Genomic DNA, 15,034 nt, shown 5'->3' with positions numbered 1-15,034 from the left:
GAGTAACCCCTGTTTCTTGCATTGGACGAAGAAGTTGGGGGTAGGGAAGCAGGCGCGCCTGTTTCTAAATCTAAGAGGAAAGGGGCTAGGTGATACCTTTTCTTCACTTTCTCAAACTTTGAGAGGATTTATTCGACTAGGTCCACTGTCTTCCCTCTCTCTGTGAAGAAAGGTAAAGACTGACCATAGTATCTCTCTGTAAGAGCAATCTTGTGAGCAATAAGATTCAGTTCCTGTCCATCTTCTTAAATACAAACCGAAGAGAAATTACTAATAATAGACTGAATATCATAAAGCAAAGAGAAGAGTTTCCATGGCCAAAGATGCCGGTCTGGCTGTAGAAGCCAGTTGACCAGTTCTTTAGAGTCCGCCCATATTTCTACTCCTTGTCTTCCCATTGATAATGCACCAGTGACTCCTTGTTTGATTCCTCTAGCCTCAGTTTCCCGGGCTGAACATGTATGGGCAAATTTCATGTGGGCAGGGATAATATGATTGTTAGATATAAGTACAGCTTTCCAACCACCTTTTGTTTGGTGGTCGATACTCCCATCTGAGATAACGGTGTCAGAAGGCTGTGTAGCGGTTAATGAGAGTGAGAATGTGGTATGGCTTTGGTTGGGCTTTTTGGAAGTGTTCCTAGATAGCCACATGAAATAAAATGTACAATCGAAGTAACGCCTAGAATTAGATTAATGTCTTTATGGTCGGTGTTTGGTTAATGGATGAAGGAAGTAATTAGATCATAAAGGTTGTTAGCATGGAGAAATTCTGTGCACAATCCAAGGGGTCCTCAGGCCCAGATTCTTTTGGAGAAACCGCAGGAGACAGAGGTGCTAATTTGATTCAGAGGCAGAGTTGCAAAATTTGCAAGTTACACTGGTATTTGGGAGAAAAGATAATTTAGGAGGGTTGGGATTCTACCTTTAAAATTTTCCAAGCAAACATCTTAAATTTTGGGTGGATTTTGAGGCCCCAAATAATCTTCCAAACTTTTCTATCACAATTATGAGTGATTGTGACACTTGGAAAGGTAGGAGGCTACTGCCTTCATGGTGAGAGGGGTAAAGGGGAAATCATTATAGGAATGGTTACTAATATGGATAGATATTATAACTTCAGCTATACTCCCAGGGAAGCTGCTACGGATCAGGGTCTGATTCCATTCTCTATGAAAGAGAAGATCTTCAACCATAAGAATGGTTGGGTGTGAATTGACAGAAGAGAGGTAGGGGGGGGGGGTTTGGGTGTTGGGACTTCGAAGTTTTATAGGGAAGGAATCTAGGAACCAGATGTTAATAGACCTCCCATTGCTTACTTTTCAACAGGATCATGGTATGCAGGTCAGGAATGATGGAGTGTAGACTGTTCCAAACCCAAGATCCCTACGCGCAATGGTTTGAGGGGAATCAAGTAAGGAAGATGAAGGAAAGTATTTGGCTTTTAGGAGCTTTGCCCATAAAGCATCAGGTTGGGAGATGAGTTGCCAACTGAGATTTAAAAGGAAGGTTTTATTATGGATACGAGATTTGCGGAATCCTAATCCACCCATAGATTTAGGAATGCAACAAGATGATCCTGAGATAAGATTAAGGCTTCTCTCAGATTCTTTTTTTCCTTCCAAAACGATGCATTTATGTAGTCAATCTCTTTATAGATATTTTGGGGAAGAGGAACCATGACATGAGATAAGAAGATATGAAATTGAGAACTGATTTAATCAGAATACTTTGACCTGCATTAGAGAGAAGGTTGCATTTCCAATCTGATAAGCGATTCTGCATATGTAGAACAATGTGATTATGGTATTAATTTTTGAAACAAGAGGGAAACAAGAAGGATCCTAAATACTTCGATTTTTGAATCCATCTCATTAATTCTAAGGTCTTGCTTAATGGAGTTTCTCAATGTGTCAAGAGTGTTACCACTAAAGTAAATGTTGCTCTTCAAGAAATTGATTTGTTGACGGGATAGATCTTCAAAGAGTGAAAGAATGGATTTAAGGGTGGTAACATCCTCTAAAATTGACCTGCAAACCAAAAGGGTATCATTGGCAAAGAACAGATGAGTGATCTCTGGTGCATTCCCTATCTGTTTGTTACTTAGTCTTCTTGAGAATCAATTGGGAAATGGGAGAGGGTTAAGTTTTGGCAGGAGAGTTCAAAGGAAGAAGCAAGAGGAACTGTTGAAAATTCATTTACTTGAAGTTGTTTGAAATAGCATCTCCAGTAGAGTGGTGTTGTGTTACCAAACAAAGGTAACTAATTAATTCATTGGATTAGTCACATGTCAAATTTCAGTGTAATTCAATCAAATGGCGTGTGTATTGGGCCTATTGGCAGACATCCCAATGTATGTACATGCATGCTATAGTATTCGAACTACTATTATGCACTTTTCCGTACCCCTGATTTTCAAACATCTATTCTTCCACTTGGCATATTCTGTTTAAACTATATTTTACATTTGAGCAGGGGACCTTGGGGTTTACTTGTTTGCAAAATTTGAGTCCAATCATATCTGTCATGACAAAATATTTGAGTGCTTATCAAGGTGAGTTCTTTTGATGAGTTCTACCCCTTGTATAATTAGGTTATTTTGTAGCAAAATATTATAGAATAAAAATAGAAGATTTCCTGCACCGGGTTGTAACGTTCACTATACCAACCTAGGGTTCATAAATCTCTACAGGGTTTTAGTATATTTCCCAAAATACCCTCTTGGTATCCCTTGCATGCATCTAAACCCCATGGTAAATGGATTCCCATTCACTGTAGTTGAAGGAAAACTCGATTCATAAAAATATGATTAAGATTTACTTTTGTTTAAAATAAACTTTATTTTTAAATATCAAGTAAAAATATCAATAGAAAAGGATTTTGTGTTTTACTAAGACCTGAAGTTGTAAAATAATTTGTAACCCTTTTTTCATGCTCTCTTAGTATATAATAGATTCTTTCTTTCTATGATGCTAAAATCTTGTCGTTTCACAGTAGGGCCCCAAATAATCTTCCAAACAACCCTTTTCTGATTGGGCTGGATCCTCCCTCCCGCCACGGCTGGAGCAGAGCCAGATCCCCAACAACTTCGTTGTCAATCGACCATCTATGTTTAATAGAATTTCTCCCACCCTAAAATCCACATGTTTTTATTTATGAGAAAACTCACATGACTTATTTTCAAGCCTTTTCTCTTTTTTTTTTCATGACTCTCTTTGTCTTGCAAGAGAAATTGAAGGGAAGAAAGTGAAATTTTCAATCATAATTTTTTTTTTATAATCATTACCACATATGATTTTATTATTAAGTCCAAATCATTCCATATTTAGAGTTAGTAATGATGGCAGAGCAGTCGTCTCCTCCATCATTGTCAGGTGGTGTGCAAGTACATGCATTTTGCATAGGAGAAGATACCGTATGATGCACGGGATGGAAATTTATCCTCTCAAGTGTGCCCAGTGCACCACACTTGAGAATCCAACCGTTCACCCAACATTTGAAAGGATAAAAACATGTCACTGCCCATGGTTTTATGTTTGGATTCTTAAGTGTGGTGTACGGATTTTGCCCCCTTCAGTTCCCTATTAGGCAGTGCACAGCACTTGAGAGGATGAAAATCCTGCACGGTGCCATTGAGGCTTAAAGGGATATGACGTTATACAACATGCATAGTGTATGTTACAAGTCGGGTCAGTTGGTCATGAAGTACTGCCCCATTGCTAGCCTGAAATTTGTGTTGACTCAGCACTTAAACTCACATCGGAAGATGATGGAGCTGCGGAGGAAGGAGATTCTCCGATAGCAAGAGAGTGGCAGCCACCACCACTACCACGACGCTACAGGGTTTCCTGAGCTTGCTTGGGGTTCCCATAGTCTCTGCTTTAACATTCTCCAAATGTTGTGTCGATGCATCTCAATAACATTTAACGTCGCATCAGAATACCTTGTCTAGGATTTGTTCTTAAATATGATCTAAAGAACGGTTGCGAATAAGACAAGGGACACTCAAAAGAAGCTTATATATATTCTAAATACACCAAAAGAGGTGTCTGTCAGACATTTCCAAAGATAAAACATTATAAATATGTTGAATAATTCAGGTTTTGTATTTCAGCTAAAGAACATATACTCCGAAAACATATAAAGGTAAACACACATAGTTATATTCTGACCAAAAAAAAAACACACACACAGTTATGTACGTGTACATATATTGCCCACATATCTGGAACCCTAAAAATTTAAACATATTGTGACCTATCTTGGGAATTTAATAGAAGGATACAAAGTTATTGAAGAAAACCAAAAAAAAAAAAAACGCACAGTTATGTACGTGTACATATATAGCCCATATATCTGGAACCCTAAAAATTTAAACATATTGTGACCAATCTTGGGAATTTAGTAGAAGGATACAAAGTTATTGAAGAAAACCAAAAAGTACCAATTTGTTCACTTAAAATTTACACTCATTTCTTGCAATAGTTTTTAGGGAAAAAGAAGATCATGTTGTTTGTTGTACACGACCTATCACAAAGACGGACACTCTCTCCTCTTTCTCTTCATTAAAAATGTTGGCCCTCAATTTCGCACATCGACATTTAACGAATTCACCTCTCAGTTTTTGGCTTGGCATGGAAGATGCCAATATAAACATGCAACATGTTGACCCTTCTCCCTAATTTTCAGATAGAATTCTTATTGTTTCTAGGTAAAATCCTTTACATGTAGCAAGTAAAATATAATTGAAAAAATTAAAATTATATTAAAAAAGTTTCCTTTCATGTGGTTTTTACTTGGAAACAACCTAGCTTTAGGCTTTATTGTTTGGATGTAAACATGGGATACATATAGCAGGACCCATTTCATTTACCAAAATTGGATGATAATTTTTTTAAGGAGTAAATTTATGTTTTTTTTTTTTTGGTTTTTTGTTTTTCTTCCAGCCATTGTCCATCCAAACAAATAGAGCATTGGGCAAGAAAAAAAAAACCATAATATTCTACTCAATTAGGTTACTCAGATTCTTTACCTGTACAATAGAAAAAAGAGTGCTCATTCAAAAGGTAATGGTGATACTTACAGTAACAAATAAATTAAAGAAAAACTTGTAACCAAGGTTGACGGAAAAAAACAAGGAGTAGCCTTACTTTCTTATAACTTTTGGTATGATAATTTTTTTTAATAAGGGTATTTCTTTAATTTCACATGCTTATTCAAAAAATGTGCAGCTTTTAATAATTACATAATGACAAATCATTTTCAAATTATTCTGAAACCACATTTTTACACTTACATTAAATAACTTTGGGAATAAAATAAGGACTAATAAAAAAAAAAGATTACACCTTTTTACTTTACCATTTTGATGACAATAAGATGCACCCTAAATTAAATATACTTAGATATGACTAATGCTATAAAACTAATAATTTTTGTTAGTAATTTTAAAAAAAATATATTTATTGGTTAAACTTTTCAAAATGCGCTACCTTAATAACCTTATCAAGGAGATCTAAGTATCAATCATGTGGTAAATCTGATGAAAACCAAATTTTGTGGACAGGTAAACCCAAAGGTTCTTCTTGATTCACGTGTAAAGTTTTAGATCAAATAGAGTTTGCCAATTGGCAAAATAGGGATTTGAAAATTCAGGACCATGGGAGAATGCATAGTAGTGATTGGAGTAATATGGTTGGCATACATGGACATGAAATACACATGAGGATGTTTAATTATATTTCGACTTTGGCTTTGACATTTGACATGTGACTAATCAAGACCATGTACTATCTATCCAGAAGTCACATTGACAAGCTTATCAAAGTAGACTGCTCAAATGATTTTTTCTCTTCAAACAGAAAATGTAAAAAAAAACTTTTATTCAATACATTTTTTTAAAGGAAAATGTTTCCCAAGCTACAAGTGTACCATTGCCTCTCATATGGGTTTCTTTTTAATTGTTTTCTCTCTTATCCTAAGCTCCTAACCATATGGGCTTTATGTGGATGATACAATACTCCTCATTGCCATTAGTGTGGTATGGGAGATTCCTCCCACACTGGCGGTGTGGGGGATGAATGCTCTCACTTTTATGACAATAATAATTTACTATAGGGGGAGAATGAGAGTACGCACGGAAGCATCATGGGAGGTGGGATTTCTGCATTTCATAGGGGGTGGGGTGATCATTTTACCTTTCTCTATTTTTGAGCGTGGGCGGTACACTTTCCCATAGAAAATTTTTCTTGTTTATCATATTTTAAATATTGAAACTCTTCAACGAGTTGAAAAAAAAAAGAGAGTAAAAGTTATAGGCTTAGGGGGTCTCTTTGGATCCGTCTCCATATGGGGACAGGTGGGGATCGATAGATCTTATACCTTCCATAGGGTGTGGGTCTTATATGCCAGAGGTGAATCCTATGCCCCATAGAGGGTGAGATCTGTCCCCCTCCTCCCACATGGGAACATGATCGAACTCAAGGGGGTGGGCTACAAATCTGATAAAGATGAAAATCAAAACACAATCAAGTAGTAGAAGGAAACAAGGGGGGGGGGGGGGGAAGCCAACAGAAACTCTCCCTCCTTGACCGAGCTTTCTAATTAATAAAATGGGTGCTGTTCTCTGTGCCACAGCGCAAGCTGTGCCCAGGCACATGGGGGTGGGCGCAATGATCACTTTGCCCCCCCTATACAGACTACCCATGGGCCTGGGTGTAGCCTGCTCTGCGGCATAGAAAACATTCTCCCTTAATAAAGTGAGCAACTGTGCAAGAGAGACAACACAGAAGTTGATGGTAAACAGGAAAAGAAGTGAACTTTTTAGCGAGGATTAAGGGGAGGGTTAGGGTGCCTTTCTGTCTCAAGGCATGCACGGGCGTTTTTCTTAACCTTTTTGCCTTTCTCTGGACGTGCTTTTAGCAGACTGTCTCTCGTACTAACAATAGAAAAGGAGGAAAGAGTTCTTCTACCAGCAAAGGAAAGGCAGACACGCAACTCCCTTTTTTTTTTGTTTCTTTGCTTTTTTGTATTGTCGTTCAGATTCATCTAAAGATCAACAATGGAAACCAATATAAAAAAAAAAAAAAAAAGGGAAATTAACGAAGGATGTCAACTAAATTATGTTTAATTCGGGAAAGTACTTAATTAACATGGAGGATATATCAGGTCATTTAAATTACAAGTTGTTTTCAGATGTGTGAAATTATCTATATGGGTTTGTTTGTTGAGTTGTCTAAAAAAGGATGAAAGACATTAATTAGATTTGACATTATAGGAGTGTATTTTCTATAGGTTGTAATTTTCTTATCAACTTTATTTGTTTCAGCAAGTTATTTCCATTTAAATCGAATTTGAATCGAATTATTGAGACCGTGTATGAACCGAATGAAACAGAATAAGATCGAATAAATCAACCAGATTTGGTTCAATTTTGATTTATACATATTGTATCTGAACCAAACCGAAACTGAACCAAAAAATTGGAAACTAACTGATTAACACCCTTACATCGATGTAGAATGCCTCACGAAATAACAATGAACTATATGGGAAATTTTCATTTTTGCATAGTTTATACTGAAATTTTATCTGCATGTATGCATCGCTATCTGGCTCTGACACCAAAACAAGGGTTCACTGTTTTTTTTTTTTTAGCATCGACCTCCTACTAGGTGGAGAGGGGAGGTACCTTTCTTTCCTATTAGTGATTCAAAAATTGTTCTTCTGAGGTGTGGCTTTCGCCGAGATTGTGTTAAGTAGAACACATATGTTGATTCCTTCCTACCCGTTAGTCAAAATGCGATTGAAAAGTGTAAGGAAGCTATAAATTATACTTCTCGTATACCTGGAATCTGTCATTTTTTTTTTTTCAATTAGAGTGTTGGTGGTGGAAGTTGCCATGTAAATATTTTTGGGACTTGATCCCTATGCGCATTGGAGAGCTTTCAAAACAATCCGAACAAATAGGGGTTAGGAATACCTTGAGATTCACGAAGGCAAATCCTCTAATGAAAAGCAACACTTATTCCTACGACTGCCCAATGGAAGAAGCTCCTTCAATGGTGAAACCCTAACGAAGAAGATAGTATCTCTTTCTCCCTCTGTAATCCTCACTCAATTTTGAATTCTTAATTCATGAGAGTTACTAGGGTTTCACATATCCATCATATTCTTAAAAAAGCATCTTTTAATCGAACGGTTTGTGATCGGACCAAGTGGTGTGATTCAAAATGGCGATCTCACAACTTGTCGGTTATAACACATAGGACAATGCATGTAAGATGTAACCATTTAACTCCCAATTGATATAAATTTTTATTACAATTTTAGTCTCTACTGTATAACATCACATAATGGACTTATTGTATGGAAATTTACATCGCCGAAATCCTTAATCAGTCGAACAACCAATATTATAGCGTTTTACTGTATGGAAACGAATATAAAATATTTTTAAATAAGTCAAACAACTCTCTTGAGATATTCTCCTTTTTAGGAAGTGGATATCTTGTTGAACATCTCTTTCATCTACAATGGAGCACTATACGCTGAGCGTACACCAATATGTAGTCAATGTAAGCATTAATCTTTGGTACACCACATATGCATAATGCACAATTGCAATGGTAAAGATCTCTTATATATAGGGACAAAACAACTACCAGAGATTCTTGTTGCTCAAACAACTAGCGTTATTTCATACAAGAATCTCATATGATCACATTCAACACACATACCATATGAATGCTCACAATTATATTTTGCAACACATTCGGAGAATATATGGTGTGACAACAAAATGTCCAATTATGTTCCTAGTTGTGAACACTTTACATCATACCTAGGATAACCATCAGACATAACATATCAACGTGAATTGATAAATTCAATATAAAATAGATGTGATGGACACACATATATAAAAAAATATATATCTAAGAAGATGAGCCACCCTCTTTATCTCCAAGGAATAAAAGCTAGGTAAATCATTAACCATTCCTCCTACTAAGACTACAGAACATTCTTGTGAATTATGGCTAATATCAGGTATATAAACAATGATTTCAAATCCAGAGGTTTATTCTACTATCACAACTTTACATAAGGCAGAGTTTTTTTTTTAGGGGTGATAGTGAAAAATTTGACAAATAAATCATCCTTACTGTCACTCTATAGAGCTGTTCATGAGATTTTCACTTTGTACAGGTCCCCATTCAATTTTTTCAAAGTCATTGGATCCTTTTTATTGTTCGAGAATCTCCTCTTTTCTTCCACTCTGTTCGAAAAGCAACTAGGATCAATTCAGTCATGTTTTCATGTTTCAATTGAACACTTTTCATTTTCGATGATTCTCAAAGAAGAAGATTATTCTTTTTACGAAACATATCTGGATCCAGTTTGTCAAGTAGCAGATATTTAGGCCATCAATCCGCTTTGAAAACATTAAATTGTAGAACTTTGCCTGAGAAGGTAGTCCAATGTAACATTTGAAATACAAGGAAAAATATCTCGAGTCCAACAACCTGTTTGCCAAATTTGGATACTCACTTCCTCTAACAGGTTGAGCAATGTAGATGAGCTTATTATCTTGAGTCTTTTAATAGCATCTTCTATTGGTATCACATGTGGAGTCCCAACCCTAATAGGGTTCTCTTATTCTATTTATACAAACTCTTAACTGACAATATGCCAAGATCTGTAAAAGCCAGGAGAGAGTTGTCAATTGGGCAATTTAATTGAGTAGCAGCTGAGTTAAGAAACCATGCATGGATGGTCCCAACTCACATTACAGATTTGAAAATGAGATCTCATATATATATATTTCCTTAGTCCCCACTCTCTACTCTACCCTTCAACCCCTTCTGAAATTTCAACTAATTAAGGGTCTGTTGCCCTTATGCCTCTTGATTCAAGGAAACCTCCACCTTCCCAGTTTTTTGTATTGAATTCTCATTCATTGGGATCCAAAACTCTTAACATCCTTGCACCAAAGAAAGAATAAAACTCTTTAACAACCACAAATTTTAGAGAGAGAGAGAGAGAGCATTACTGAAGGTTCATAAATAGAAGAGAAGGACAGAGTGAGATGCTTCTGTATTCACTGACACATTTTGTCCCCCACTATTTTTGGATCAATAATCTACAATTTTAGGATGAGCCCAGCTTCTTCCTTTCACCCCTTAATTCTAATAAGTAATGGTTTTGAGAGAGAGAGAGAGAGAGAGAGAGAGAGAGAGAGAGAAGGTCCAGTGGAGCTTGGAGCTTTGGGGAACAGGGGACCAGATGGCGACTTGTGCTAAGATCTCTCTCTCTCTCTCTCGCTCGCTCGCGTGAACAACAGCAGATAAAGGAAAGAAAGAAAAATAGGAACTCAGGTAAAAGTCATAGTTCTTCTCAGACCACAAGGTACAGTACTATGTATTCTCAGAAGCTATGGACCTTTTTTGCTCCCCCAACCCTGACCACCTCTCTGGCTCTGGGGGGATTCTCTCCTTTGCCGTGTCTCAGTCTCATTCCCTCCATATATCCATCTATTTAACATCTTAATCTCTCATCCTCAACTTCCAAAACCTGTTCGATAGATTGTCTCTTTAGGCTTGCTATTATAGAAGAATATAGATAAAGCTAAATTTTGCTCTAATAGGGAGATAGGCCAAGGAGGACAAACAAGAAATGGCCCGGAGTGGAAGCTTTAATAAACCGTTTACATCCCAACCAGCACAGCCCACCTTCACTCTCTTTTACAACTATGACTATGTTCCATTTCCAGGTGGGTCATGGAATTCTCTCTCTTTCTCTCTCTCTCTCTCTCTGTCTGTCTCTCAATGTGTATCTAACTTTGTGTTTTGATCTGGTAGGAGCAGAGGAAGTGAAGTTTGGTTCAGAAGCAGATCAGTTGAGGTCGGAAAGGCAGTCGAGTGAGAAGAGGAGTTGTGATGATAAGAAGACAAACATGGAGAGGAATAAGAAAAGGTTGAGGAATGATCAGATAGAGATGTTAGAGAGAAGTTTCCAGGAAGAGATAAAGCTGGAACCTGAGAGGAAGATGAAGTTGGCAATGGAGCTTGGGCTTCAGCCTCGTCAGGTTGCTGTTTGGTTCCAAAACAGGCGTGCCAGGTGGAAGACAAAGCAGCTACAGCACGTCTATGATGCCCTTAAGCTCGACTATGAATCCATCTCTAGAGAAAAGCAGAAACTCCAAGAAGAGGTTCTCTCTCTCTCTCTCTCTCTCTCTCTCTCTCTCTCTCGCCATATTTTGAAATCTCAGCTTTCCCTCGTGTTAGGGATTTGATAGAATTCATCCTTAAAATAGCTGTTAAGGAGAGGGAGCCCAAGTACCTATTAAGTCTCTATATCAGGCTATTCACATCCAGAGATGATTGGACAAACATAATTGGGGACCTGGCTTTCCTCCAGCCGTGGCGAGAGCTGGAAGATCCAGCCCAATCAAAACAGGGGTATTTGGGTCTGGTGCTCCTGCAAAATGACCCAAACATCCCTGTTTTGATTGGGCTGGATCTTCCAGCTCCCTCCATGGCTGGAGGAGAGCCGAATTTGAGCCTTAGCACAACAATTAAGTTGTGCTATTGCAACCTGTTGGTTACCAGTTTGACACTTTTGAAACAACTTCTCCTCCAACAGGAGGTAAGGTTGCCTAAATTTGACTCTCCCAACCCTGCAATAGTAGGAGCCTCGTGCGGAGAAAGCTCTTTTATTTTTCAGATTATAGTAAAGGGCCAGTATGGTTCAATCTAGTTTTATGTTCCAAATCTCAAACGTATTTATTTGGTTTTGATCGCCTTTGATAGGCTCCAACCATTTCTGTTTTGGACATGAAGTGGTTCAGTGAGCGGTTTTGATCCAAGCAGTCAAGTGTAATCTAGATTTTGATAATAATTTCAGATTACTTGTTTTTCTTTCTTATGGGGTTCTGTTATAAATGTTTCCAAACTGTGTAACTGTGTAGGTTATAAGACTGAAAGCTAGGTTAGCAGCAGCAATGAAGCAAGGCTCCACAGGTTATACAGAAATCTTCCCTGAAGAAAGAGTGGAGAGTACAGCAACTGTGATTTGCAATTCCAGCAACATCAACAACAACAACACTAATAAGTCAGCTGATGGCATAGTAGCAGAAGTAGCTGAAACAAGAAGAACAAATATTTACCCAGACCATCATGAGATAGAAGAGTGCAACCATCTCTTCAATGTAGATGATTACAATCTAGCTTTGCCACCTTACTGGGCTGTATTGCCTGATTATCCTTAAAAATTAAGAGCAATTTCCCTTGTTCATAGTATCATCACAAAGAGCAAAACACTAAATTTGGAACCAATTTGAACTCTGAACTGCTCATCCAAAGATTGATTAGGACTGCTAACCTTTCATTACCAGTTTCAGTACTTCTTGGATCTGCTTCTCCTCCTTTCTTCTTCTTTTTAGGTACACTCCAATGCCAGCCTAGCTATATCAGTTTGGTGACGCCAAACACTTTATCTCCTGATAATTTAGCTCGTCTCCAGGGAGCCTAACACGTCCAGGGTGCTGCCAGCCGTTGGACTGTGCCACATACATCCTTAGGCATGCGCCGAGATATGTGCGACACAGCTCAACTCTGATGCCATTAAACTAAAAAAAATTCAGTAGTGTCAATACATCTGGGATTCCTGGTTGGGTTGTAAGTATGTTTCAAAACACACGGATTCCAATACATATCCAAAGCTTAATTGGCTGCCTTAGGTCTTTGCACCAGAGTACTGCACTGCGGCACTAAATATAGGCCAGTCCCCACTCCCTGTCACCGATAGCTAAAATAGTGATATGACATTATTCACTGTTTTGTTTTTTTGTTTTTTTTGGATAGTAGTATGTCTATAATGTCTCCATAAAATACAATATTACGCCTTCCGCTCACAGGATATTGAGATAAAAGTTTAACAAAACATAAAATACTGTTTATCATTGGTTAGAGAGATAGGGATTCCTACAATACACTCTAAGACCTTCAAAAGAAGCGGCACAAGGGTCCATGGCCAAATTGCATTGGTTGGTGAAGGAATAAGGTGAAGAACCTCATTGTTATTCACTCCATTCCCCATCACTAGTCCAATACTGTATCAGAGTACTACTCTCCATGGCTGAGGTTTTGTATATTCTTTCTGGCGATTCTCACCCCTATCTAAAGAAAAGAAAAAGAATTTTATGGGGGAGTGTGCTGTTCCAGACATAGAGGGGGTGGTGAAATGACTGCCCGCCCCATGAAAGGCTGAAATACCCACCTAATTGATGCTTTCATGAAGGGCGTGCACAGGGCAAATTTTCATGCTGTCCAACGTAACTTTGCAAATTCGGAGTCTAGGTTCTTCTGCAATCTTGTCAGATGAAGCCAGAAATCCGTTGTCCATTTTATAACTCAATTGGGTACTCCCTCTCATCAAGGAGGTTACCAGTGGTTATGGAAACTCCCACACAATTGCGTAAACAACGGTTACTGATGTAATAATGTAGGCCATATCAACTTACATTCTCCCACCTGACCTATATTATCACATGCCAAGTAAACGGTATAAGTTATAGGCTTAATGTATGATCATATAGATCTTAACTCTTAAGGAGTATTTTACTATTGAAATGAAAGCTTCAACCCATGAATCATGGCGGTATATGTCTATACAAAAAATACTTCCTTTCATGTATCATAATGAGTCATCCTTCACAAAACAAACCTTTATGTGCTGACTTCAAATAAATGATAGGAATACTTAATATCGCATACGACCCACTTAGTCCCCAAATTTCTTGAATGATCGTCCTTTTGTGGAATAATCAACAATCATTTCTAACATGTAAAAGATTGTAAGACTATATTACTAGGGAAAAAGAACTTTGTCTGGGAGTGTGGCCTACGCCAACATTCTCATGAGTCTATCTCTCTCCTCCCCATATGAAAAGACATCTTTGCCCCTTTGTTTTGAGGAGGATAGAGATAGACACATGAGAGTACTGGCATAGGCTACACTCCCGTACAGAAAACTACTTCCCATATTACTAATAGCAAACACATAATCATAAGGCAGGATACTACTGAAAGGAGGAAGATTCCAAGAATCATGATGAACACTTTTACTCTAACATCCGATCTATTAGAAGGAGCAACATGAGATTAGCAGAATCCTTCCCCAGAAGGAATCTAGGTAGCCTTCCAAAATATAGTACTCCTCCCATTTCCAACTCTAATACACCCGATTTCCTTAAGGATTGGTAATACTTTAACCATACTATTTCACATCCAAGACCTCTATTTCTATGAACCAAAACATCTAACAGGGACTTAGAATTGAAGTACTTAGCCTTCAAGATTAAAGATAGAGACCATTGTCAGTGTTCAACAACCTCCAAGCCAGTTTGACTAATAGGTTTTATTATGAGTTTTAGACTTCCTTAGACCGAGACCACTAAAGTGCTTAGGCAAGCAGACATTCTTCCAAGCAAATAGAGTTTAATTTGTCATAAACACTTATCGGAAAAGAAAAGCATTGCATCTAGTATGGGGGTATAGAAAATGGGCAAGAGATCTCTACTTGGTCGCATGGTTTCTACACAAGCATCTGGGCCAATGGGTGAGCATGTCTGGGTGTCTACCCAGGGGGCAGAGGCATCATCTCACAGTACCTTGTGAGAGGGTGGAGAAAACACCACCAAGTAGAGATATTTTTCCCATAGAAAATAAGGCATTGGATTTGCACTTCTACCCGCATAAGTTAACAAACTTGCTTCTCATGTTGTCAAACGGTTCTCCACTCTATCAATTAAATATTTCAACCCTTTAGATTTAGCTCTAGGATGAAAGAGCTTAGTTCCCAAGTAATTAACATACTTTGACATTATTTTAATGCCCAAAACCGTACTTAAAAGACCTCTGTTCTTCTATGAGAACATTCCTACTAAAATACACTTCACTTTTACTAAAATTGATAAGTTACACTGACAAACCAGAAAACAAAAAAAAATCTACAGTGACTTTTATGGTCAGCAT

General features: G+C 37.8%; 1 protein-coding gene across 1 annotated transcript; it reads left to right on the top strand.

The window, feature by feature from the left end:
* Window positions 1–10,641: 10,641 nt before the first annotated feature.
* LOC122672612 (putative homeobox-leucine zipper protein ATHB-51) lies at window positions 10,642–12,298 on the top strand. The gene is made up of 2 exons (XM_043870075.1): window positions 10,642–11,208; window positions 11,968–12,298. Exons 1-2 carry the CDS (start codon window positions 10,750–10,752, stop codon window positions 12,265–12,267), a joined length of 759 nt encoding a protein of 252 aa, XP_043726010.1. The 5' UTR covers window positions 10,642–10,749; the 3' UTR covers window positions 12,268–12,298.
* The last annotated feature ends 2,736 nt before the right edge of the window (window positions 12,299–15,034 follow it).

Source organism: Telopea speciosissima, chromosome 8, assembly GCF_018873765.1.
Source record: "Telopea speciosissima isolate NSW1024214 ecotype Mountain lineage chromosome 8, Tspe_v1, whole genome shotgun sequence".
Taxonomy (NCBI): domain Eukaryota; kingdom Viridiplantae; phylum Streptophyta; class Magnoliopsida; order Proteales; family Proteaceae; genus Telopea; species Telopea speciosissima.
The sequence above is the reverse complement of the archived record's forward strand: the minus strand, read 5'-3'. Positions and strand labels throughout refer to the sequence as shown.